Here is a 24,846-nt window from a genome sequence, read left to right as displayed (position 1 = left end):
ATTTCTCCAATAAAAAAGACATTAAAAATATTCTTCAAGTTTTAAAAACAATGAATAATACAGAGTCTTGATATGTTTGTGCTTGTCAAAACAATGACTGACAAAATAGGCTCACTTCACAGATGCAAACAATGGTTCCTGAGTCAGGAAACCAACCTGTGAACACATGCAGGCATGAGAGGAACGCTGGACGTTTTAATCAGTTTGATGAATGGGTGTTTTTCTTTTCGTGCACATAAAGTGTGTCTTCCTGAAGTAGTGGAGAGGGCCGGGGGTTCTGTTTAATAATGTATAGTTGCTTGGGTTGTGCACTCACCGCTGAGTGAATAATGGATGATCCCATCACAGGTAACCTCACAGGTACACACTTATCTTTCTCTCACCTCCCTCCATAGTGTGCGTGTGCACAAAAGATGTGTGAAGGGAGAGAAATACGGTGTGGTGTTTAGAGCATTTGGCATTCACATTCTTACTATTCCTATCCCTTTTTCACGTCTGCCTATTACACATCCTGCCCTAACCTGGGAGTGTGTGTTTTGTGTGACCCTGATGAGTTTGTTTGTGTTTTTGTCAGTGGCCAGTAATGGATCCATTAGTACGGACTGATCCGGAGCTCAGACCTCTAGACGTGTTAAGATAAAAAAATGTTTATAGGTCACCATAAGTATGAACTATTAAACGCAACTTTACTAATCCAAATGCACTAACCGCAAATACACAAAGCCCCCCCCCCCCATTCTTGCTTCGTTGATCAGTGTTGAAATGTAATGCTTAGATTGTTGCACGGTGTCACATTTCTGTGTCTGGAATTTGAGATCATGCAATCTGCTGAGCTGATCAGCCCCTATGTGAATGAGTGTTAAAATGTTGATACATGTGGCGCACTGACAGCATCTAAAAACACTGTACTGCCCACTGATCCCGTGAGTAGTGGATTCCTACACGACCTCACACACAGTACAGTACAGGACAGTATGTGACCTGGGAGATGCTCCCCCTCCGAGACTTTTCAGAGTTGTGGTCATCGATACGCAAAGAGTTTTAGATCAGTGGTTAGGGTGACATATCCACTGACAGGCACGTTATTACTCATCAGCCACAGTTCCGCAGATTGTGTTTCAAGTGTTAGGAATCTCCCAAGTCACCCTTGAGGCGTTTATGTCACTGATGCGCATGGGTCCATCTATCTGCCATCAGAGGAGAGGCAGCCTACCTGTTGAGCAAGAAGAGTGAGGACACAGAGACCTGGACCCGGTCCTTCTTGCATGAGAGGAGTGTGAAGCGGACGGGCGAAAGATGTCACACCAAACTGGAATTAACGGTAAGTTTGTTTTTTTAAAGGATAACTCTACGTTTTTATTAAGTGGAATCTCTGTGTATGTAATAGTTTAGTTCAAATCCAGTTTAAGTGTTTTTTAATTTATCTTTTAAGCGATGCCATATGTAACACATCCTCCCAATCTCACAGACAATGTTCTCTGATATCGTCTTTGAAGATAATTAAGTGGTGTCTTAAATTGATAAACCTGTGGTTCCTAATCAATTGTGGACTGTAAAGGCTGGACAGCTACAAAAGTGTGAGCCTGTACAGTATACAACTGATCCACAGTTAAAATGTTTGTCTTCTATGTTGTGATACCAGTAATCATGATATGTAGCACTAACGGGCATTTGTGGATAGTTTTAAGAGCTACGTATATGTGTGTGTTATGGCATTTGGTAATTGGAGCGTTGGGGGAGGGGTTGGCAGAAGCAGACCTCTCTCACCTTTCTCACCTGATCTTACATCATTTATGAGACCGCTATGTTTGGTAACCATGGTGAGAGAGAAACAAGCAGTGCAATAAATAGCTAACTCTGGTTTTCAGTGCCAAACTTCCATTCATGGGTTTAGAAATTGGGGGCTACTTTGGCTGTTTTAACACTCTGACTGGGATTTCTCAGTGTTTTGGTACAAACATCTCCTGTCTTAGTCACTGGAGGTGATGGTGTGACTCTCTGGCAGTGGATCAAATGTTGTCCCTGAAGTGGAGTCTCAGGTTCTTACTTACCCAACTGTCTCACCTGCTTTCAACCCCCCCATCCTCAGTTTTGACTTTACCGTGTAATATTACTTTAGCAACATCGGAGCTGAAAGAGTTCCTGGCCCGAGCGAGGGGAGGTGCCATCCGAATAATGAAGATTGTCATCAGAAATGGTAAACATGAGATGTTTCAAGTATTTAGAGAGATTTGACACAAGCAAGCTTTCAGGTGAATTATCTGAATCCTGAGATGCTGATACGCGTCTTTTGTCTGCAGAGGAGTTGGTGTTAGATTCATACAGAGAACCAGCACACAGTTGGGACAAGGATTACGATCAGTTCCTGCTTCCTCTACTCACACCTCAGGAACCCTGCTACATCCTCTACCGTCTGGACTCCCAGAATGCACAGGGATATGAGTGGATCTTCATCGCCTGGTCACCTGACCAATCACCAGTATGTCTGAGTCTGGTTGACATGTTGCTGGACGTTGATGAAATTTAGTCATGCAAAGTTTGTTGCCAAATGTTTTGCGATACAAAATCACCCTAACACCAAACATAAATGGACTAAAATATACTTTTCTGAAAAATTTGAACTTGGATGACATTGTCTAAAACGTTTTAAAACGCTGGCAAAAGAAAATTTGTCAACATGCATTTAGTCTTAGGTTGTAAAACATTACCACAATTGAAAAGTGATGTATTAAAGCATGTACAAGAGACACACCATTGTGTCTAAGAGAACACATTAACATTTTAAGACTTAAAAACACTCTGCTTTCAATCATAATGTGTATAAAATATTGTTTCCCTCACTGAAAAACGTATGCAAATGTTACATTCAAAAGGTGTAACTGCTGGACACAGATTTGAGCAGAGAAATTCTTCCCCTTTAGCAGATTGTTGTAAAAAAAAAAAAACTTATACTGTCAAACTCTGCACACACGTCATTGTGAAGCGCAAACATCCAACTGAAGTAACAAGAAGCAAAACACATTTCTGTTTTTAAAAACTAGCAAACCTCACTTAACAACACAATGACTACTTAAACCCACGGTTTAAAACAAATGAGCTTGTGCCCCGATATTCTCCTGTGTGTCCTGGCACGCAGGTGAGGCAGAAGATGGTGTACGCAGCGACCCGAGCCACACTGAAGAAAGAGTTTGGAGGAGGTCACATTAAAGATGAGATGTTTGGCACGGTGGAGGTGAGTGAAAGCCTTTCAGCGTGACGACTGATCATTGAATCTTCAACTGTGATTCAGTGCCGTTGTGTTTGTGTGGCTGTTTGCAGGATGACCTTTGCTTCCAGGGATACTTGCGACACACGTCCTCTTGCTGCTCCCCAGGTCCGCTCACAGCCGCCGAGCAGGAACTACAACGAATCAGAGTCACAGAGGTAACAATTAATTATTAGTATTTACACAGCACAGTTAAAACAACTCAGAATCTCAGCCTCAGACAAAGTCAGGCTTTTATTTTAAGACCACAATTGTAGGAATATCACCAAACTGAAAAGTCGTTATTGTTACCCTGATTATTCAAAGAAAACAAAGAAGAATTTCCACTCATGAAATTCACCTGTGAAATGTCTTTCGATTATTTTTTCAAGACATTAAAATGTATTTTTTCTGACACACATGTAGTGTGTCCACGGCAATAAAAGGGTGAATGGAGAGGAATCTTCATTTGTTTTCTTGATGGTTTTTTTTGGGAATGTAGTTCTATCGAATTAATTTAAAGAGTGCCAATGGTTTGCATTTTCCACACTTGATCACATTGGTCTGGTCTTGGCCTTGGCTTTGTCTCTCAAGCCCTCAAAGTCTTGGTCTTGTATTGGTCTGGGTTTAGGTGGTCTTGACTACAACACTGCTTTACACAATGTAAAATAAAATGACACAATAACAAAATATATTATGTACTATGTATTATCTACTTTCTTCCTGCAGGATAAAGTAATGTGGGTATGTACAATTTATTTTGAATATAAATTTCACAATGTGTGCATGGAGAAGAGATTCTAAATCTTTTATATCCACAGGATGAACGTAGACGAATTGGGACTCCGACAGCTCGAGCGAGGGTTTGTTACAATCTGTTTCTGGCATTTCATTTTCTGTCATGTGTTGGGACTCATCAACAAGGTCTTCTGTTTGGTTTGCCTTTTTTGATCCCACAGGTTACAATGGAGTTTGGCTTAGACAAAAGGGCACAGACTCTTCAAGGTCTTGCATTCCCGTTACAAGAAGAAGCCAAACGAGCTCTGCAGCAACTCAAGCAACGACGCATCAACTACATACAGATGGTGACACTTTTTTTTATAATTACATGGCGTGCAAAATGAAAACACATTCCCCGAGAGCAGAAAACAGTTGTTGGGATGTTTTTCAAACAAACTGTGTATCTGCGAGTGTCAGTAAAATGAGGTGAAATTGGCTGTGCTGTGTTGCAGAGGTTGGATGTAGAGAAAGAGACCATAGAGCTGGTTCACACCAAACCTACAGAAACCCATGAGCTTCCCTACAGGATTCCTGCGGATTCACCCAGATATCACTTCTTCATCTACAAACATTCCCACCAGGGCCAGCGGCAGGAGGCACTGGGTCAGTACAGTCTCTCTGCATTAGGACGCTAAATGGTAAATGGGCGCGTACTTGTATAGCTCTTTTTTAGTCTTCCAACCCCTCAAAGCGCTTTAACACTACATGACATCATTTACCCATTCACACACTGACGATAGGAGCTACCATGCATGGTGCCACATCAGGATTATCAACCATTCATACACCGTGGGCGCAGCTACGAGAGCAATTTAGGGTTAAGTGTCTTGTTCAAGGACACATCGACATGGGCTCGCAAAGCCGGGAAATGAACCGCAGATTAGTTATGAGGAAGTTTCCTCTGTGTGTCAGAACACATGCATAAGAAATAATAGACATGATTCATAACCACTTCCCCCACAATATATATATATACGAGTGGATGTAAGAAAGGGTTTCAAGAGTCAAATCTAGTGCAAAATAAGAATAAAGTGCTTTAAAATACAGTTTGAGTGATTCACTTTTGTAAAGCGCTTGTGCAGAATTGAAGAGCATTTTAGTAATTTGATGCTTCTGCAGTAAGTACTAAACGGGGTGTGTCTGTTTAGAGGGTAAAGTTATTATGAAGGAATGTTCTACTCTCTTTACCCGGGAGAAGTGTGTGGAGTTTGGAGGTGTGAGTGATTATGAGTGTGTTTTTGAGCGTCTGGTACAGGTTTTTAAATTCATAGCCCAAAGACCTTCGACAACAGATATTAAAAGTAAATCTGATCCAGTAAGGTCGCAAATATCCACTGCTTAGTTACTATATGTCTCTTCCAGTGTTCATATATTCGATGCCTGGGTACACCTGTAGTATAAAGGAACGGATGTTATACTCCAGCTGTAAGAACAGGCTACTGGACGAGGTCGAGAGAGACTACCAATTGGAGGTCACCAAGAAGGTATACAGATCACCCAAAGATAATATCAAATAATATATCACTAAAGATAAACAGTTAACAAGGTCACACCAATTAATCTATAAACTGGTCATCATATTGAAAAGAGTAGTCATTATGTGTTTTCTCTCTCTCTCTCTCTCTCTCTCTCTCTCTCTGTGTGTGTCTGTGTGTGTGTGTGTGTGTGTGTGTGTGTGTGTGTGTGTGTGTGTGTGTGTGTGTGTGTGTGTGTGTGTGTGTGTGTGTGTGTGTGCGTGGTGTAGATGGAGATAGACAATGGTGACGGCCTGACAGAAGACTTCCTGTACGAGGAGGTGCACCCAATAGAGCACACCTTAAAGCAGGCCTTTGCCAAACCCCGAGGACCCGGAGGAAAGAGAGGCAACAAGCGCCTCATCAAGGGTGCAGGGGAGAATGGGGAGGAAAGTTAGACACACACACACACACACACACACACACACACACACACACACACACACACACACACACACACACACACACACACAAAATACATTATTCACAAGTACACAAGAACACTAAAACTATATTTATGAATTTACTTGTTATTTGACTGTTTAGCTTTTAGCCATTTCTTCTTTTTACTGAAGTCACACATTTCACACTGAAAACAGGGGGGAAATAATAAAGCTGAAGCAGGATCGGATTATATTTTCCTGTTCTGAAATAAAAACTTAACACCACAAAGTTGCTTATCTTCTTAAGCTCTATAATATCCACCAGTGTATCCATCATTACAAACTATTGTGTAGCCATATTAACATACACACAGAACTTAATTTCACTTAGTTTAACTTGATTTACTCAAGATTTAAAACTTTCCAGAGACACCAAATAAGTCAGGCTGAATTATGTGGAAATGTCTATAAAGTTACATTAAAAATATTTCCATTTCAAGTCATGTTAAAAGCCACATGGAGTCTTTGAATGAATTAATTAATTATGGGGAAATACAATTATCACTTTCTTGCTGCGAGTTAGATAAGAAGATCAATACAACTCATACTTGTACGTTGAATATGAAACTACAGCCAGCCATTGTAGTAACTATTAGTGGCATTAGGGTCTTAAAACATTTTCTGTAATAGACAGTACATGTGGCTTGCGAATGCAATTACAATGACTTACTTTATAATTCCAAATGCCCATCATCTTCCTCATGGGATGCCAAGAGGATGTCAGCCATTGTAGGGTTGACAGAACTTGTCGCCTGTGTACAAAGATTACAGTTGTTGAAATATCCCTCAACACATCAATAATAATTATTGTTGAATAATTTCAATTTATGGTAACCTTAAAAAATACAATTACTTTAGCATACGTTCTCTGAATGGCATGCTCTCTTCAACTCCATTAGTTACTAGTTGAAGGTTGTGTCAACATTTAAAAGTGGAAACAGTGCCCGTAGCTGAAAGTATGCAGCGCGTTTATGCTTTAAAACTTGCAGAAGTTTAACAGCATAAACAGTTCTGGTTCTGACGTCGTGGAACAGAAGCTTCGCTCAAACGCGACGCTTATTGGTTCAGAGCTAATGACTTCACTGTGACGTCACGGTCCTCCTAGCTGTGAAAGTCTAGAAATGACCTGATCAGCCGATCAGAGAGTCGGTCAGAGGTCGGAGGGCGGGCTTGAGTTGGTGGGTGGGTGTTCTCGTTAGGGGGTGGGCTCCTCCCCCATTTTCAAAAAAACAAAGCACGAGTACTGCTCTGCATGACAGCAAACGCATACATCAAAAAAATTGCGTTGCATTGTGTTCATATTATGCCGAGGTATTACAAAATCCTCCCCATCACATTCACGCTTGCCTTTGCCTTCTTCAGTCAACTGAGCAAGGCCTGACTGCACTCAACTGAAGGCTGTTTTATGTGCCCACAATAAAACATCGTAGTTATTTTGTAGCGTATATGTCCTCTTTTCTGTCTCACTGTGTGCGTGTATGTGATATCCTCATTCATACAGGCAGCAGCAGCAGGGATTATGGCTCAGTATAGAGGTCAATTGGTTGTGTGTGTTTTCCAGGAAGTCCCGTTCACAGAAGCCTTCAGCTGTTCAGTTCTGCTGCTTTCATACCGCTCTGCTAGTTGATGTGAACAAGTTTTCCTGGAAACAAGGTTCAGAGCTGACTGGCAGCTTTCAAGTGCTTGTTATCTTTGCACATGAGAACTGTGGGGGGATGATAAACGTTGACTTTGTGAAGACATACTGACTTCTGTCATGACACTGTTGAGTTCATTTCCAGGAAAACACCCCAGCCATTTGCCAGCAAATATCTACATGACCATAAACAACAAAAAGAAAAAAATGTCTAAAAGTTGTTTCCAGTATGCTGGAAGAAATGTTTATAATGTAGTGTTTGTATCTGTAAAAAAAATAATCATAGAGTAGTCTTTTGCGTACGCGCGCGCGCGCGCGCGCGCGCGTGCGTGTGTGTGTGTGTGTGTGTGTGTGTGTGTGTGTGTGTGTGTGTGTGTGTGTGTGTGTGTGTGTGTGTGTGTGTTTATAGATAGGCTGGCAGCTGCATCAAAATAGATAACAAAATAGTAACTCAAACCTGGCCGGAAGTAGCTTAATTGCTTTCAAAATTAAACGTTAAATAATGTCAGTGTTTAGAGAACACCACGTGATGGAGGAGACACAAACTCTATTGAGCCTTAAGAAACAGGACAAGATGCGTGTTTCATAAATGGGATCAGGTTGAGCTTTTCTTCACAAAATTACCACTTTAGAGCAGCGTAATTAGATCTTATTATAAAAGCCAGACCGGAAGTGTGTGTGGACAGTGTGTGTGTTTTGACGGAGCGCAGCAGCTTGAAACACAAAACCTTTCTTGGAAACTGATTCCTGGAACTTCCGTCAGTCCAAACTGAACTGAGCTGTTTTCTGTCCTGCAGTTCACTGAACACAGAGACACAGCTTCAACAGCACACCGACGGTCACATACACAGATATTGTTCCGCTCATGTTTATGAATACAACAGGTCGCAACAAGGAATATTTTCTTTTTTTTTCGCCGGCATTTGTGACTATTCGGCTATGATGACGATAAACTATTTACTGTGAGGATCTGTTGGATTATTGGACTGTTTTTTCAACAGTTTACCAGAGTGGTCGCGCTCCATGATTCTCTTTAATTCAGGTAAAATCATATTTAAACGAATATACATATTTTTCGTGTTTTACAAAGTCTGGTTAATTCTAGCTTTTATTTGAGTAATGTAATAGAATAACTGTTTGACTGCCGTTTATCAATAGTTATTTCTCTCTCTCTCTCTCTCTCTCTCTCTCTCTCTCTCTCTCTCTCTCTCTCTCTCTCTCTCTTTCTCTCTCTCTCTCTCTGTCTCTCTCTCTCTCTCTCTCTCTGTGCGTGTGTGTGCGTGTGTGTGTGTGTGTGTGTGTGTGTGTATGTGTGTGTGGTTATTTTCGGGTTGTTGTTTTTTTACTAACAGATTTGTATTATTCAGTCAGTTTGTTTTGTAACGTATACATTAAATCAAGTACTATTTTGAGGTTGGCCTTCATGGACTTTACTTGAATATTAAAATGTTTTGCTACTTCATATAAAGGGAAACATTGTACTGTTTAGTCCACTACATTTATTGGATTGTTTTAGTTACTTTTTACTTTTCAGATTCAGATCAATAATATAAAATATAATGAATGAATATATTCTTTTAGATAAATTTAACACTTTATTGATCCCTTGGTGAAATTCACAAGCTACCCAGCATTGAATGAATCCAAGTCAGACCAACCTTCACTAGCTGCGACATTAAAGTGACGAACATATTAATGGATTAGTAATTACAATTCAACAGTAAAATACTATTTTGAAATGGACTATTCGGCATGAGTTATTCTACATTGTGTATCTTAAATATGCTTTGAAGCTAATACTTTGACATTTTTAATGCAGAACTTGGAATCATGTAACTCTACACTGAGTTATAGCTAAATGCAATGAAGTAAAACGACCTGAGTCCTTCCACCACTGGTGTGTGCTTGGTTTTGTGCTTTTTAGTTCATATCAATTAAAAATGTTTCTACTTTGACTTGCGAGAGTTACAGAATACAATATAAGCTTGCACAACAATCGTTGTTCAATACCGAACATGACATGTTCCATGTCAACAGGGCTCCTGTCAGTCAGAAATGGTTGCCCGAGCATTGACCATTTTCCATCATGAGGAGCGAGGAGCTTCATGCCGTCCCCGTCCCTTTCCTTCACCCTGCGACCCAGCAGAGGACCTTCACTGCATCACCACCACTTTCCAGTATCTACAGACTTCCGGTACACCAGCAATCTCACTGATTTTTAATTCACATTTTATCTTATTGAAATTTAACATCTGACTGTGTTTACGTGCATTAAATATAAGTATAATTTATTTTAAATGGTACATATTTGCAGAGGGGTGATATTGCAACACATGCTTTGTATTGAGGAAATAATTGAAGAGTCAAACCTAACCCCACCCATACTAATGTTATTCATGTGGCTATATTCACCAAAGCTAGATATGGTAAAGTAAAAAATAAAGACTATTATCCAAACCTGTCTGATTCCAGGCTGGTACTGGCGTTCCATCTCAGCGAGTGAGGCCCGGGAAGCTCTCCTTCAGCAGTCTGAAGGCACGTTTCTGGTACGGGACAGCAGTCATCCTCAGTACATGCTGGCCCTGTCAGTGAAGACCCGCTGTGGACCCACTAGCATACGCATAAACTACAGCAAAGGCTCCTTCTGGCTGGACTCCATTTCCCCCAGCCTGCCTCACCTGCAGTCCTTTCCAGATGTGCTTAGCCTCATACAGCACTACAAGGCCACAGGCCATACGCCACAGGGCCAGGCATCTGACGACATCCATCCCCAGACAAAGGCTGACCCTGCCAAGTACATGGCTAACGACAGTGTAGTGCCTCTAAAGCTGGCGCACCCCCTGCACAAACCAGAGGCCTTCCCTTCTTTGCAGCACTTGACGCGCCTCACCATCAACAGACATGCAAACTGCTCTGACCAGCTGCCACTCCCAAAGCCCCTGCTCCGCTACCTGCAAGACTACCCCTTCCACATATGAGGGTCTCTGTCCCTCTGGTGCAGGACACAGAGACCAGAACGTGGGTCAGTGTCACACTCGATGCCCACACACCGTGGATCTGGGACAGTTTGACACCCCAGGCAACAGCTAATGTCCCACAGGAAGCATATGGAAAAGAATGAGTTCAGTCTTATTACGATACAGCTGAATAATATTTTTCTTATTGTTTTCACATGTCAATTGCAGCTACTGTAAATTGAATGTATTTCTATCATGCCAATATTTGAGTTATTTCTCTTTATTTGTGCAAGTTCCCAGAAATTAGAAGATAGTTATATGTGTTTTTCATTATGTGGGACCTGAGGTTTGCAAAGATTCTTGAACAAAGCAATGTTTTTTACACTCTTTATGAAATTAATGAAACTGATGAACCACGGCTAAGCCCAGTGATACACAGGGCACAATAAAAAATCTGCACACTGTTAGGTTACAAATACATAGTTTATTTCTCATTCTAAGACAATTTTTCATTTTGTAAGATCTCCCTCAGGCCGTTATCTCATGTAACACTTTTAGGCACTATCACAATCATCACAAAATCTCTTAAACGTGTCTATATGTGTTATGGCTGTCCTGATACACCATGTGTTTTTATCATTATTTTGTTTGGAATAAGGGGGTACACTTAATATTTGTGTTACTGTTATGACTGTTCTTTCTGCATGTCTGTATTTTATTGGACATGTTGAAATCTAATCACAGTATAATTAAGAATTTAAACAGTTGTGTGTACATTGATGAAGATAAGTTGTTACTAATTGTATGAGGTCACGCTGACATGCAGGTTGGAAGGCCATGTGGGTAACAAGCAATTTGAATATACATAATAAAACACAGACAAGATAACTTCTTACAAAATCATTATGATTAACATCTGTTTACTGGTTTAAACTGGTTTATTCTCAGAAGAGGACCATATGAAACTTGTGAATTTGGAAATAAACCTCAGAAATATGTATCTATTTTCAAAGTGTGTCCATTTTCACAGTTGAAAGACTGACAACTTGAACATCCAGATAAATGTACTGTTTTCACAGAAACACGCCAGAGTTGATTTCCACGAGGTAGAACTGAGCAGTACTGAGAAAGCCTCTTATCGGGATTAGAGAAAGAGCTGCAGTTATTAATACACTTCTCCACCAACTGAGAACAGACTCTCTCTCTCTGTCCGTCTCAACCTATCAGTGTGGAACATTTAAACCTTTTAAGCATCATCAAAACACTTTTATCCAATTAATGAAAACGTATAGATAAGATCTACCTCTCTTAAAAAAACTTTAGTTTATGTAAAAGTAGCAATACCACAATTTAAAGTATTGTTCTACTATTCAATATAAAAGTACTTATAATGCAATGGCATCTTTTAGAGGGTCATAATTTGATTATGATTATAGATGTTTCAATTTGTTAACTGAATTTGAATGTTCCCGACGTGGAGCTCTTTTGTTTTCTCTAAACATAATGCTGGGAAATGTAACAGCTACTAATTTTAAAAACTCAGTATGTTTCATAAATCTGAATACAAGGTACATACATTTATGTAAAGGAAGTCTAGTAAATAGTGCAATATTTTCCCTAAAAAAGTTATCGGAGTGGAAACTTTTACTCCTGTAATGGAAACCACTGTAGCACAATATCAACGAAGAGGTCCTGTAGGTCCTGCCTTGTAAACATAGAACATGCACTACATCGGCTGGCATTTTAATAATAACAGCAGTAAAATGCATCCTGATTTATTACTTAATCTTGAGAATATGTGTCCAAATCTATTTTCAAATGCGCTTTTCCTAACGACAAGTCAAAATGTCTGCTGTGAAAAAGCCTATTGTGTTTGAATGTTACATATTTCTAAATATATTTGTTTCATAAAGACATACTTATTTAATAAATTACAGACAAATATTACATTACCATACAGGAAACATGGGGTTGTTTCGTCAAACACCGGATCATGAGCACACAACAGAAACCTCTAATGGTGAATGTGCACATTGTGTAGCTCGTAACTTTGCTACTTTTATGCTACCAATTTAAACAATATTGCATTATCAAAGTGGTACTTTCACAGATTTTAAAGTCTCAATCATTCCATGAACGAAACTCACTAAACCAACAGAAGAAGATAATCTCTTAATGAAGCCATAACCATAAATCATGTCTTAACTTTGCTATTTTGAGATCAAAAGTGGTATTTATGGGAATATCAACACTGCCGATAGCTACTCTAATATTGGACAACCCGGACCACTCTCTCCACCACCTACTACAGGGTCAGCGGAGCACTTTCTCCAAAAGATTCATACATCTCTACTGTCACAAGGACAGATAGGAAAACATCATGCCCACTACAGTAAGACTATACAACAAATCACCTCTGGCCAGATCCTTTGTGGACTAATTAATGATTGTGATTTACACTTCACACACTTCATATACACTACACATACATACTTTGCATGTTGCACTCTATACTTCAAATGTAATTTAATTTTTCTAAATGAATACACTTAGATGTACATATATTTCATATGGAAAGAATATATATATATATATATATATATATATATATATATATATATATATATATATATATATATATATATATATATATATATATATATATGCCTTTGGTGAACCTGGATGTTATCTGGATATTGCAAATGTCATAATGCCAGACAATGGTGTTGCTGTTCTGTAATGTTTTTGACATCAATAAATCTAACAAAATGTAAGTGTGTAGAATAAAATAATAATACCAACATGTAATCATGAGCATAAACCCTAAGCAGAATAACATAAGAAAAAACAAATCTATGATATGTATAAGGTACATGTTGTATGTGTGTACAATAGAGTATTGTTATCTGTCCCCACCCCCTCACTTCCCTCCTGTTAATCCTCCAGCAGCGCAGTCAGGAGCAGCGACGGAGGCCAACAAAGCACTACTTGGAAACAAATTGGATAGATTTTAAAACCAATCACCAGGTAAGCCTGTTGGATTCACTATAGCCGCCCAGTGTGATTCAATGGCAACAACTTCGATACACTTATATCGTTAACAGATATTCCGCTAACGGACCGATGAAGTCGATCTGACTTCCGTTATGCTAAGCTAAGCTAGCTAGCCGTACCGGTTTGTGGTTGAGGGGAAAATACGAGTTTTGACGAAGCAGGAATTACGTAAACACAAACACTGGTGTGGTATTTGTTGTATAATATTATACATATCGCACGTGTATCCCGTTGTACCTTTCAACAACAGCATTAAGATGTGTTATCCGGCTAACGTTAGCCGGTGAGCTCCACAGCTAGCGTCGAGTCTATTGTAAACAGAACCTCCTCGCCAACTCAATTCTTGGTAATCTTACACGGCTGTGAGTCACACTTGTTGGTATCAGCTCGCAACACGTAGACGTGTACGTTAGTGTAATCAATGCTCTAACGGGGATGTGGGACAAATGTCTCCATCTTGATCCCGGGGTGGGTCAGAAACACTGGAGCGGAAATGTGTGATGGTGGAAGAGAGTTCCTCGTCTGACTTCTACGTGAAGCCTTAATCAACTTAGGGGACATCACGGGCTCTTCACTTTGCTTGCTACCCACGTGTCATACCAAGTGTATAACCTAATGTACAGCTGACTTACTGTACACAGCTGTGTTGTCGTGACCCCACAGAGCTAAATAGTTAGCCTCGGGTGTTGGTTTCAGACGGGTTTGGCGTTGTGCCAACACAGCTGAAGTTCATAGCTGCTCGTCGGTTTTCACAGGCGGAGAGGTGCAATTAAGTGGACCTCCCTGGTAGACGGTGCTCTCATCTTATAACCTCTGTTCTGCGTCTTATAACCTCTGTTCTGCAGCTATGGCAGCAATCAGGAAAAAGCTGGTCATAGTGGGAGACGGAGCCTGCGGGAAGACCTGTCTGCTCATCGTGTTCAGTAAGGACCAGTTTCCAGAGGTCTACGTGCCCACGGTCTTTGAGAACTACGTTGCTGACATTGAAGTGGACAGCAAACAGGTACGAAGGATGTGGCTCTTCTCGTATTTCCAACTAAGCATTATGTAACTTATAACAGCAGCTTAAGTGCAGGTTATATTATCTTTCCACTCCTCACCGTACTAATAGGTTTAGATCATACAAACATAACTTTTGCATAATATTACATTTTATTTACAGTCCACGAATTCACTAGTCTGAATTTTGTTTGTTAAACGAATGCACAATGTTATAGTCCACATGGACACCTATTCAGTTGTGTACATTTTTAAAGGCACCACTCGTGCATAAGTTACAGTCTTAACAACTTTGCATCTGATTTTATGGATGCAACTTATATTTGTGCATTTACAAAATTTCAATAATTTAGTATTTAACTGTATAGTGATTTAAAAAATAATAATAAAACAGGATTTTGAACACATGTGGCAGTCTGTTACATTTGGAGTAATGAATGATTAAAAACAAGGAGTTATTAAGCTGGCATTAACACTTACCATCAATCCATAACATGATTTTGAGTTGAGTCAAATTAAATCAATTTCATCCATGAAGGGTTTTAAACATACATAAGCAGTGCATGCCTATTGGTGCATATGCATAAGTATTTTTGAAAACAGGTTATTGGTTTGTATGCACTCGTGTCTGTATAACATCAAACCCAAAGACCTATAGCATTGTGAATATTGTTTAGCTTCGTCTGGTTAATAACTTTCTAACTTTAATTTTAGGTTGAGTTAGCACTCTGGGATACAGCAGGCCAAGAAGACTACGACAGACTGCGCCCTCTCTCCTATCCAGACACTGATGTCATCCTCATGTGCTTCTCCATCGACAGCCCTGACAGTCTTGGTAAGTTGAAGCAGAGCACTGACACTGTTGTTAAATGTTCATGGTACAATTTTTTCATTTTACATGTTAATTTAATCAAAAGGATTATTTAGAGCGTGAATACAGTTCAGTTATATTAATATATTTAGCAGGAAAGGAGACGGACCAGTTTCCAATTTTTTTAAAAATACTTCAAATAATGTTGTTAAGAACCAAACACAAAACAAAATGGTTGGCATATTTGTTAAACATGGGGAAGCATTTAAACACACTCCTCCTTTGGTGATTGTACCACATGTGAGCTTTTGCTAACTTTTATACACAACTGCAAGCACACTTAACAATACATTTATTGCATTATGGAATCTATGAGCAACCTATGAAAGACACTTCACCTTCAACTCACCGACAAGCACCATGTAGCTGTGTCTATGTTCTGACTGATGTCGTCTTTTATCACCTCATTTAGAGAATATCCCTGAGAAGTGGACTCCAGAGGTGAAACACTTCTGCCCTAATGTTCCCATTATACTAGTGGGAAATAAAAAAGACCTGCGTAATGACGAGCACACCCGGAGGGAGCTTGCCAAAATGAAGCAGGTAAAATAGTTTAAAACAAACACAGACCATCCTCTAGGTGTGAATCCCTGTTTCCCTAAACTTATCCTGACGTTTTCTAAAGGAACCTGTGAAACCAGAGGATGGACGGGACATGGCTAACAGGATCAGTGCCTTTGGATACATGGAGTGCTCTGCAAAAACAAAGGATGGCGTGAGGGAAGTGTTCGAGATGGCCACCAGGGCTGCACTACAGGCCAGGCGGGGAAAGAAGACCAATAAATGTGTCCTACTGTAAACGGGGCATAAGGACTGCTTCCTACAGGGGGAAAGAAGAAGGAGCATTAGGTCAAACCTACCCCTAAACACACCCACACAAAAGACTGTTCTCCCCAGTTTTTACTAAAGGTGTAATGCTTTTACCTTTTTTTGTCTTAAGCAAAAGTAGTCAGGTTCTGTCAGTATTCAATTTTGAGGTTATGGAAAATACTTTTTTTGTACTTTTAACATGAGTAAATTTGCCATAATGAAACCTCCTTTATCAACATGTACTATGTAATCAAAGAGGTCAGCGAGGGGACTGGCTGTGTCATACCTGCCAACTACAGTTAAGTGCTAAAGCCCTGCCTGCTGATCTGAGGAATGTTTCCACAGCCAACTAGGGTGAAGTACCTGTACACTGTGACCCATAGTCCTTTAATTATTTCAGACAGACAGACGCACACATGAAGTCAACATTTTTTGTGTGCGTCCTATATGAATCCTATGTGCATTATGATCACTTGCACAATATGAGACTGGAAACTCATTTTGTTAAAACGCAAATGGCAACTTAGTGTTTTGTGTAATAAATTACTTTGTAAGAATCTTGATAATTTGCATCACTTATTTGCTAAACACGGAATGACACTCAACTCAACGAGTTTTAATCAGCTTGGGACACGGAATAAACATTTTCTTTAAGAAGAGTTTGGACCAAACTTTCAACTACACATTTCAGAGTTGTGTTCAGGGTCCTGGATCAACTTAGAGCTGTATTATTGATTGATACAATCTTAGGTTCTCATCAATACAGCCAGACTAATTCAGGAGTTTTGAGGGTGATTATTGCTTTTTCAAAGTTAACAAACATTTTGAATTACTGTAGTTCATAAAAGTAAGAAAAAGATTTACTGTGCTCGACACGTCTTGTGTGATAAGTTAATATCGTGGAGGCTCATCTTGTCGACAATGGTTTATTTAACACTCATGCATATAAACAATACAACAAAATTGCAAATTCTGTTCTTTGGTATTTTAACAAGTTTGGTATTTTTGTCAAACAAAGAACAATGTTATATTTTAAAAATACAACACTGTTTCCTAAAGCGTTGCAGATAAGGAGAAAATATTACATAAGATTACTTGTTTTATGATCATTTATTAGGCACACTCAGCTTAAACTGATGCAGTCTAATAAACAAACATGAAGATTCTGAGTAAATATTTTGTAAACCCGGTCTACATCAATGTAATCATTTCTCGGTATAATACAGTTACACAGTACCTCATACTACAGCCCTAAAAAAATTACCATGAAGTTGAATCAACAACGTTCTAAAACAATTACAACAAACAGCCTTTGAAACTTGATAGTTTACTGCATGGCTGTCGTACTGGACTGCATGTTTTAGCGAGGTGGACGTAATAAACTGGCAACTGAGTAAGGTTTGTGGACAAAAAGTATTTGACAGTCAAATGAGACTGCAGTAATCTTACGTTGTCCATTGTAAGCCGTGTCAACAGTGAGGATTTTTATGTGCAGATTCACTTTTATAAGGCCACACCTGAAAATGTATGGTCTGAAGGCAACAATCACAGCTTCCTCGTGTATCTAATGGGACATCAGCAGTACTTGATGTGTGATTTCTTTTCATCCAAAAATCAATCTACAGTGATAAATGCCCACTTTTACTTCATAACACATTCATTACCATAGAATGTCCTACCCAAGAAAACAAATCCTATGTGGTTAATAACCCTGCTGTGGGAAAAAAAAAAAACACTGCTCAATACTGTTTCGATTCTCTGATGAAAAGCTGCAGCCAGGCATCAGAAGTGGTTGTGATCTCATCAGTTTCATAGTCATTCATTCTTCTTGGCTGGAAGTCGTGAGCGGGCGAGAAGCACCGGGAGCAGAGCTAGAGCTCCCAGAGCTGCAGCCAATAATGGACGGTAGAACAGCCAAGCGACTCCAATGGTGAGAAGAGAGAGAGAGCAGGAGACACACAGGGCGAAGATCTTCAGCCCCACAGACACAAGCTCTCTGAGAACAGGAACCCAATCCACTGTAGGCACACAACAGTGTATTAAGAACGGGAGATGCAGGGAACGACATCTAGGTCTGATGCAGATGTTCAGCAGCAGTGAATGTGTGTTTACCCAGTGTGTAGATGATGCGCATGGTCAGCTGAATGCTGAGGAACATGAGGGCCCAGCCGGCAGCCCTGAGGCCCCACGTCTTCAAACTGTTGTTCTGGAGTTCTTTCTCAAAAACCTCCTACAGAAAACAATTCAACTGTGTCAACTACCAGAACCAAAAGACCAAGAGGAAAATATTATGTAATGAGACACAATTTGATTTTACAGGATTCATACATATTTTGACCAATGGATTTCCATGACTTTAAACCAAATTTACATGACCAAACATTTTGTGAAATCTCTGTGTGAACATGAAAAAGTGAGAACATGAAGTAGTTTAACTAATGATGCGAATTCCAAAGCATACCATAAAAGCAGGCATACATACAGGCATCTATATAATTGTTTATTCTTTTAATCAAACTATTGTCTCATTCATTTGTGTCCTTTAAGTTACTATTTGGGCGACTTTCTTTTAAAAGCATATTAATTATTTCAAACTTGGCATAAATGAACATCATGAACATATGAAAATAACAAATTTCCATGACCTTTTCAAAACTTTGAGGATTTCATTTTTTTCAATTAGTTTTTCAGGCCTTGAAATTGAAAATTTCCAGGACTTTTCCAGGTTTTCCATGTAAGAACCCTGTTTTAATTTGATTTGTTTGGGGGAGTAGTGGGACACATTAAACAAATTGACTAAAAATACCACAATATCCCAGGACATAAATAAAATCCACACTGACCTCTGCAGAGAGCTCCTCTAGGTAGAGGATCTCCAGTGTGTCTCCTGACTTGGTTTTAAAAGGCATCAGCTGCTCTCCTCTCTGCATGGCCACGATACTGACCTGAAAAACAGTCTTCCTTCATCACATTGAACCAGATAACAAACCATCAACTCATAGTTTCTATTACCACTGAAACTATTAGTTGATTATTTGATTGTCAGAAAATGTTTATGCAAATATCTTAATTATTGGTGAATAACTTTTCATTAAAAAAATGTAAAAACATTTCCTGGTCCTGGCTTCTCAAATATGAGGATATGTCACTATTCTTTATCATATGTGACAGTGACCATATTTGGGTTTGGGCTGTTGTCCGGGCTTCACATCGAGCTAATGGAAACTAAATACTAATTGTAAATACTTTATCCTACGCTTTACAGTAAACTGTTCTTGCATATATTTCTAAACAACATACTTTGGCATGGTATATGCTATTTTATAGACCAAAACAATGTGTTGTGAAATGAATCAGGATATTGATTGATCACAACAATAATTGTTAATTAAAAAAAAAAAATTCTACCTTCTTTAAAATTAGGACTGCATCAAATGATCATTTTCCTTATTGATTTAACTGTTGATTCTTTTTTGATTAATGATTTAAATTGTCAGTAGAGTTCTCAAAGCCCAAAGGGGACATCTTGTACTCGTTTGGTGTTGTCACATCGATACATTACATTTACAATCACACAAAACAGCAAATGCAACAAATCCTATGACGCGAGGACCAATAAATAAAAGTTTGCTAACTTACTGAAATGATTAATCTATTATCCAAATGAATGTTTCTTAATGTTCTGTTGATCAACTGGTCCACCCCTTTTGTTGTTTCAGCACTAGTGAAACAGTTGGGTCATTTATGAAAGATTTTGATGCATGCGATAAACACCAACATATTGTCATTACAGTCGGGACTCAGTGGAAATGCATGCAGTTAATAATTAAAGTCAATGATCCACTGAAATGTCAACAAAAATGAAATTAATATGGTAACTGCTCATTTGCAGCACTCACAGTTTGAGCCCGGCCGAGGGTAGATGTCTCCCCACTCAGTCCAGCAAAGGAGAATCTCACACGCACATCCCCAACCTTATGAGAAAAACAACCAAATATAGAATAACAAACTATTAATGCTGCACTAATTTAGTACACATAACTAGAACCCAGAGTGTAATGTACATGGGAGAAGTTCACATCATAATGCTCACCTCCGGCCTGCGTGGGTTTTGAGTGTGATAAAAATAATCGTCATCAACGGTGAGAAAAGGGGCCAAGTTAAAGGTCGAAAAATCCCTGAGACTCAGCGTCTGGAAGTTATTTATCTGCTCCACGAGGCCTGAGAAGGAACAGTTGACTTTACTAAACCCAACAGTTTCACACATAATATATTATCTGCGTAATTTCTGCATGTGATGTGAAAACGTCAGTAAAGATACCTTTAGACAGACTGAAAGGTCCAACTCCGACTTCAGGAGCTACGACTGTGACACTCTCAACTGCCATGGCACTAAGATCCAAAGATTACATTAAAGATTAACTAGACATAAACAAACACACAACAATTAGATTTCTATTGCCACATAATTTAATAGACATTTGAATACCTTGGGTTCTGGTGGCCAATTTCTTTATCAAAATTACGACTGTTGACCAACTCTGATTTCCACTCCGTGTCTAAAGAAAAGGAATTATGAAGCTTGAATTCACACAAAAAGACACAAAAATACCAGGAAAATACTCAATATATACATACAAAACAGCAGCACGTTTTAAATTAAAGGAAATTAAATAGTAAAGAAAGTGCAGAAATGCAAAGTATGTGAAGTGTAAACAAGTATGTACAGTAACTAACTAAACAACAAAAGCGGTGCAAGGTCTATTGATGTTGATGTTGAGTCAATTGACGAGGATCTTGCCAGAGGTGACTTATTATAAAGTCTGATAGCAGTGGAGAGGAATGTTCACCTATATTGGTCCTTGTGAGAACAGAGCTGGATGAGTCTTTTACCAAACACTAAGAAAAACAACTCACTGTAGTTGTATGTCGTCTCCGTTTTGGTCTCACCGTCCTCTTGGTAGTCCCTGTAATTAGTCACACGGTAATGTCTATCTGGGGTGTATCATGCTCTGTATAACAGGCAACATTTGTTTCACATGACTCCACCTTAAATGTTGACATACGTACAAAACAGACTTACTTGCTCTCCCGGTACTCCACCCACTGATACATCTCCACCTGCCTTTTCAGCTTCGCTGCCTGCACTGCAACTCTGTAATTGGGGTCATGGAGGGGCTACAAAGACATGGGCGCAGATGATTCATATTCTGAAGTAAAATGTACTTATTTTTACTTCAGGAGATACTTAAGTAAAATTTACTTCGGTATCCCTGTAACTTAGGAACTTAGCAAAACAGAATAAAACAAACAAATGTTCAGAAAAGTGAGAAAATACAGAATACTTTTGGACCAAAACAGAATTTCAGACATACAGATAGTTTTTTTGTTATACGTTGCTAAACATGTATTGAATTAGATTTTATTTTACTGAAGCAAACATTTATACATATAGATACACCCTTTTTAGTTTAGTTATGCAATCTTCGAGAAAAGGGCCTAAAAATAGGTTGGTTTTCTCTTGGTTAATAAAAGGAAATCTACTTATCAAAAGCTTTTAAAATAAAAATTATTTCTTTATCACAGGCATAGAATATAAAAAAGGTGCTTAATTCAATACTGAGAGCATTTACATAGCAGCAAACAACTACTTTCTATGTAAAGTCTTCCTGAGCGGAGAATAAAGTCGCTCTTCCTCGGTTCTTCATAGCCTTGAAGAAGAAGTTGCATGCTTGCTTTCTGTGCATGCTCGTATATAAGTTTGCTCCACTGTATACCCTTATGGTCGCTACTCTGCACTGCCATACACGCCAGTTACAGCTTGTAACGCCGTACAAGCGTAGCACCCACCCTCTGAATCCCTTCCAAGTAAACACCGTTAGCTCCGTCAGCACTTTCACCGTAATTGCACTGTTAGGCCCAGTTAGCAGCCAGCTCAGCCGTTGACATGTCAAGAGCTGTGAGAGGCAATGGAAATTCTCCCAATTTTATTTTTAGCACCATTAAGTTATGAAACAACATGCTTTACTGCAGGTCCAAATTGACAATATATATATATATATATATATATATATATATATATATATATATATATATGTATATATATATATATATATATATATATATATATATAGATAGATAGATAGATAGATAGATAGATAGATAGATATACATACACAAACATTTGTGTATATATATATATATATATGTATATATATATATATATATATATATATATATATATAGATAGATAGATAGATAGATAGATAGATAGATAGATAGATAGATAGATAGATAGATATAGATATAGATATACATACACACACACACACCTTTCCTGTCCCCACTCCTGTTTGTCTGTGTGTTTTATTGTGTTGATCTCTTTTCTCCAGTGTTCACCAGTGTTTCATTAATAAACTGTATGCGTGGAAGTGACTGGGATCAGCCTTTCATGTCTAAGGCCTCATCAGGCTGGACTGAAACATGACTTTCCATAATTTGTAAAACAAACAGTTTAAAATAAATACATTGTTGCAGTGTGGTTGGAGAAAGAAGTGTGACAAATCAGAGAGTACAGTCTACCTGTGAGGTGCGCAGCTGCGAAGACAGATGAACTAAGCGGTTGTTGTTCTGCAGGTCGAGGCTGGAGAAAGGCCCCAACGACACAACCTGAGAAAGACCCTCATTCAGGGAAGACGCCGTTTGCAGAGCCCGTCCCTGAAATCAGAAACAGTTGCAGAAAGTTAGTCTGCTGTTACATCATCATTCAGCATAATACAGCAATGCACATTTGAATAGTGCGCAGTTTGGCTTTTATGTGATATACATGAATGCTTTTTTTATCCCACTGTGTGTATATTTCTTACCTCGTTGGTAAAAATAACATAGAAGGAAAGGAAAAACAGTCCGACACCAACAACTGTTCCTCCTGCAGTTTCACTTAATCTCTCCAGGAATCCAGGGTTGGACTTAACAGATACATGCTTGTGTTGATTTGGGTCTGAAAACTGAGACAAGAATGCAGGTTGAGTGACAACAATAAACACAGCTAAAAAAATATACTCCGAGTATGGTGATGCCAAACTGGCTGCATCAAGTCAAACTTTTGAGAACTTTTAAGCACCTGCTTTGCACATTTGTGACATTAATTTGATTAGGTAGCTTCATCACTACCAGGCTGATGAAAGTACTGTAACATTTCCACGTAAAGGTTACTACCAGACTAAAGTTAGTCCAGTGAGTGTTTCACCCGAACACAGATGAACTGACACACCTCTTTGGCTCTGTGCCCATTTTACGTAACGAATAAAAAATGTGTCGAATAAGGGTCACAAAAGTTGTTTTTAAATGTCAGTCCCAGTCCTAAAGCAAGATATTCAACTATCTGTGGACTAACGTTGCGTCGCCTTAATACAATTTAAGCTAACGCTAGCTGTCGTTGTTAGTTATCGTTAGATTAACTGACGTTAGGTTAACACTTTACCAAGTTCACTAAAACTACAACGAATGCGGTAGTTCAAGCGACGAGGACGCAGTGACCCTGATTGCAGGAACAATTAACGTGATCGTTTATGGCTTGAAACCAACTCACGTAAACAAAGCCACTTACTGTCTGTGACGAAGACATCTCTCTGCCTTGTTCACCGCCGCAGTCAAACAGCAACGTCGGCTAAAGTTGCAATTTACAGAGATGCTCAACGGTCGCTTGTTGAAACATCCACGGAACATGAGCGAGTGACTCGGAAACACTTTCAGTTACTCACTGGCGTACACCGAAATACGGCCGGGTGGGCGGAGTCGGCATAACATATCAGAAGTATTCCCCATCATGCCGTCCGAATGCCGAGGCGTATTTAACAAGCACAACCGTAAAGAAACCTTCTCCGACCAAGACGTCTCCTTCTCAATGAATTATGGGTAGCTGAGTCTTTTGTAGAAGCTGAGCCTGGGCTTGTTATTGCTGCAATTTAGTCAAAAAATGTGTTTGCTATTTTATGTAAAGGATTTAGTTTTTTGTTGTTGTTGTTGAAAATTCATGTAATTTTTTTTGTCCAGAATATAGACCATGTTGTAAAATTAAACAAATGTATGACATTTGATTGCATGTTGGTCTCAGTAGTGTTGGACTTAGTATTAATAATATACAGTACATGTTATATCATAATATGGTATCCAATGATAATTAACTTAACCTTTATTTAGGTATGAGTATTTTTACATTATGATACTTGTCCTACTCCTTTCACAAGGTAAATATTGTTCATGTTACTCCATTGTACATGCCATCTTCATTTAATACCTCAATCTGCAATATCTGGGAGACCCAACCTACAGCCAATCAGACAGACAGACCCCCCCCCCCCCACACACACACACACACACACGCACATATAGCACAGGCGGGGCAGTCTTAAAGGGATTATTGCAAAGAGGAACACAGAAGAAATTAGTGTCACTTATCATCTTATCATCATCACGTCTGTAATAAATGCACACAGACACATGCATAATACTGCAACAGACTAGACTGGGACTCGG

General features: G+C 39.1%; 4 protein-coding genes across 4 annotated transcripts; 3 read left to right on the top strand and 1 right to left on the bottom strand.

Annotated features, from left to right (window-relative positions):
• The first annotated feature begins 1,296 nt into the window (after nucleotides 1–1,296).
• LOC137796526 (twinfilin-2-like) lies at nucleotides 1,297–5,936 on the top strand. Its single transcript, XM_068594506.1, has 9 exons — nucleotides 1,297–1,321; nucleotides 2,120–2,197; nucleotides 2,301–2,479; nucleotides 3,137–3,232; nucleotides 3,319–3,423; nucleotides 4,204–4,329; nucleotides 4,477–4,627; nucleotides 5,387–5,508; nucleotides 5,769–5,936. Exons 1-9 carry the CDS (start codon nucleotides 1,297–1,299, stop codon nucleotides 5,934–5,936), a joined length of 1,050 nt encoding a protein of 349 aa, XP_068450607.1.
• Nucleotides 5,937–8,433: 2,497 nt separating this feature from the next.
• LOC137796527 (cytokine-inducible SH2-containing protein-like) lies at nucleotides 8,434–11,559 on the top strand. The gene is made up of 3 exons (XM_068594508.1): nucleotides 8,434–8,659; nucleotides 9,655–9,811; nucleotides 10,090–11,559. Exons 2-3 carry the CDS (start codon nucleotides 9,673–9,675, stop codon nucleotides 10,593–10,595), a joined length of 645 nt encoding a protein of 214 aa, XP_068450609.1. The 5' UTR covers nucleotides 8,434–8,659; nucleotides 9,655–9,672; the 3' UTR covers nucleotides 10,596–11,559.
• Nucleotides 11,560–13,492: 1,933 nt separating this feature from the next.
• Nucleotides 13,493–16,874, top strand: LOC137796052 (rho-related GTP-binding protein RhoA-B). The gene is made up of 5 exons (XM_068593695.1): nucleotides 13,493–13,601; nucleotides 14,474–14,631; nucleotides 15,342–15,462; nucleotides 15,911–16,041; nucleotides 16,124–16,874. The coding sequence occupies exons 2-5, from the start codon at nucleotides 14,476–14,478 to the stop codon at nucleotides 16,295–16,297; spliced, it is 582 nt and encodes a 193-aa protein (XP_068449796.1). The 5' UTR covers nucleotides 13,493–13,601; nucleotides 14,474–14,475; the 3' UTR covers nucleotides 16,298–16,874.
• A 355-nt stretch (nucleotides 16,875–17,229) lies between these two features.
• On the bottom strand, nucleotides 17,230–24,159 carry LOC137796991 (transmembrane protein 43). Its single transcript, XM_068595302.1, has 12 exons — nucleotides 23,918–24,159; nucleotides 23,175–23,315; nucleotides 22,891–23,025; nucleotides 21,392–21,486; nucleotides 21,226–21,275; nucleotides 20,798–20,867; nucleotides 20,630–20,700; nucleotides 20,402–20,529; nucleotides 20,208–20,282; nucleotides 19,152–19,253; nucleotides 18,421–18,538; nucleotides 17,230–18,326 (listed from the first exon to the last, which is right to left on the bottom strand). The coding sequence occupies exons 1-12, from the start codon at nucleotides 23,933–23,935 to the stop codon at nucleotides 18,124–18,126; spliced, it is 1,206 nt and encodes a 401-aa protein (XP_068451403.1). The 5' UTR covers nucleotides 23,936–24,159; the 3' UTR covers nucleotides 17,230–18,123.
• Nucleotides 24,160–24,846: the final 687 nt, after the last annotated feature.

This window comes from Clinocottus analis, unplaced genomic scaffold (genome assembly GCF_023055335.1).
Source record: "Clinocottus analis isolate CAN_PGR_092001 unplaced genomic scaffold, fCliAna1.0.p SCAF_3, whole genome shotgun sequence".
NCBI classification, from domain to species: Eukaryota; Metazoa; Chordata; class Actinopteri; order Perciformes; family Cottidae; genus Clinocottus; species Clinocottus analis.
This window is presented reverse-complemented; position numbering and strand designations above follow the sequence as displayed.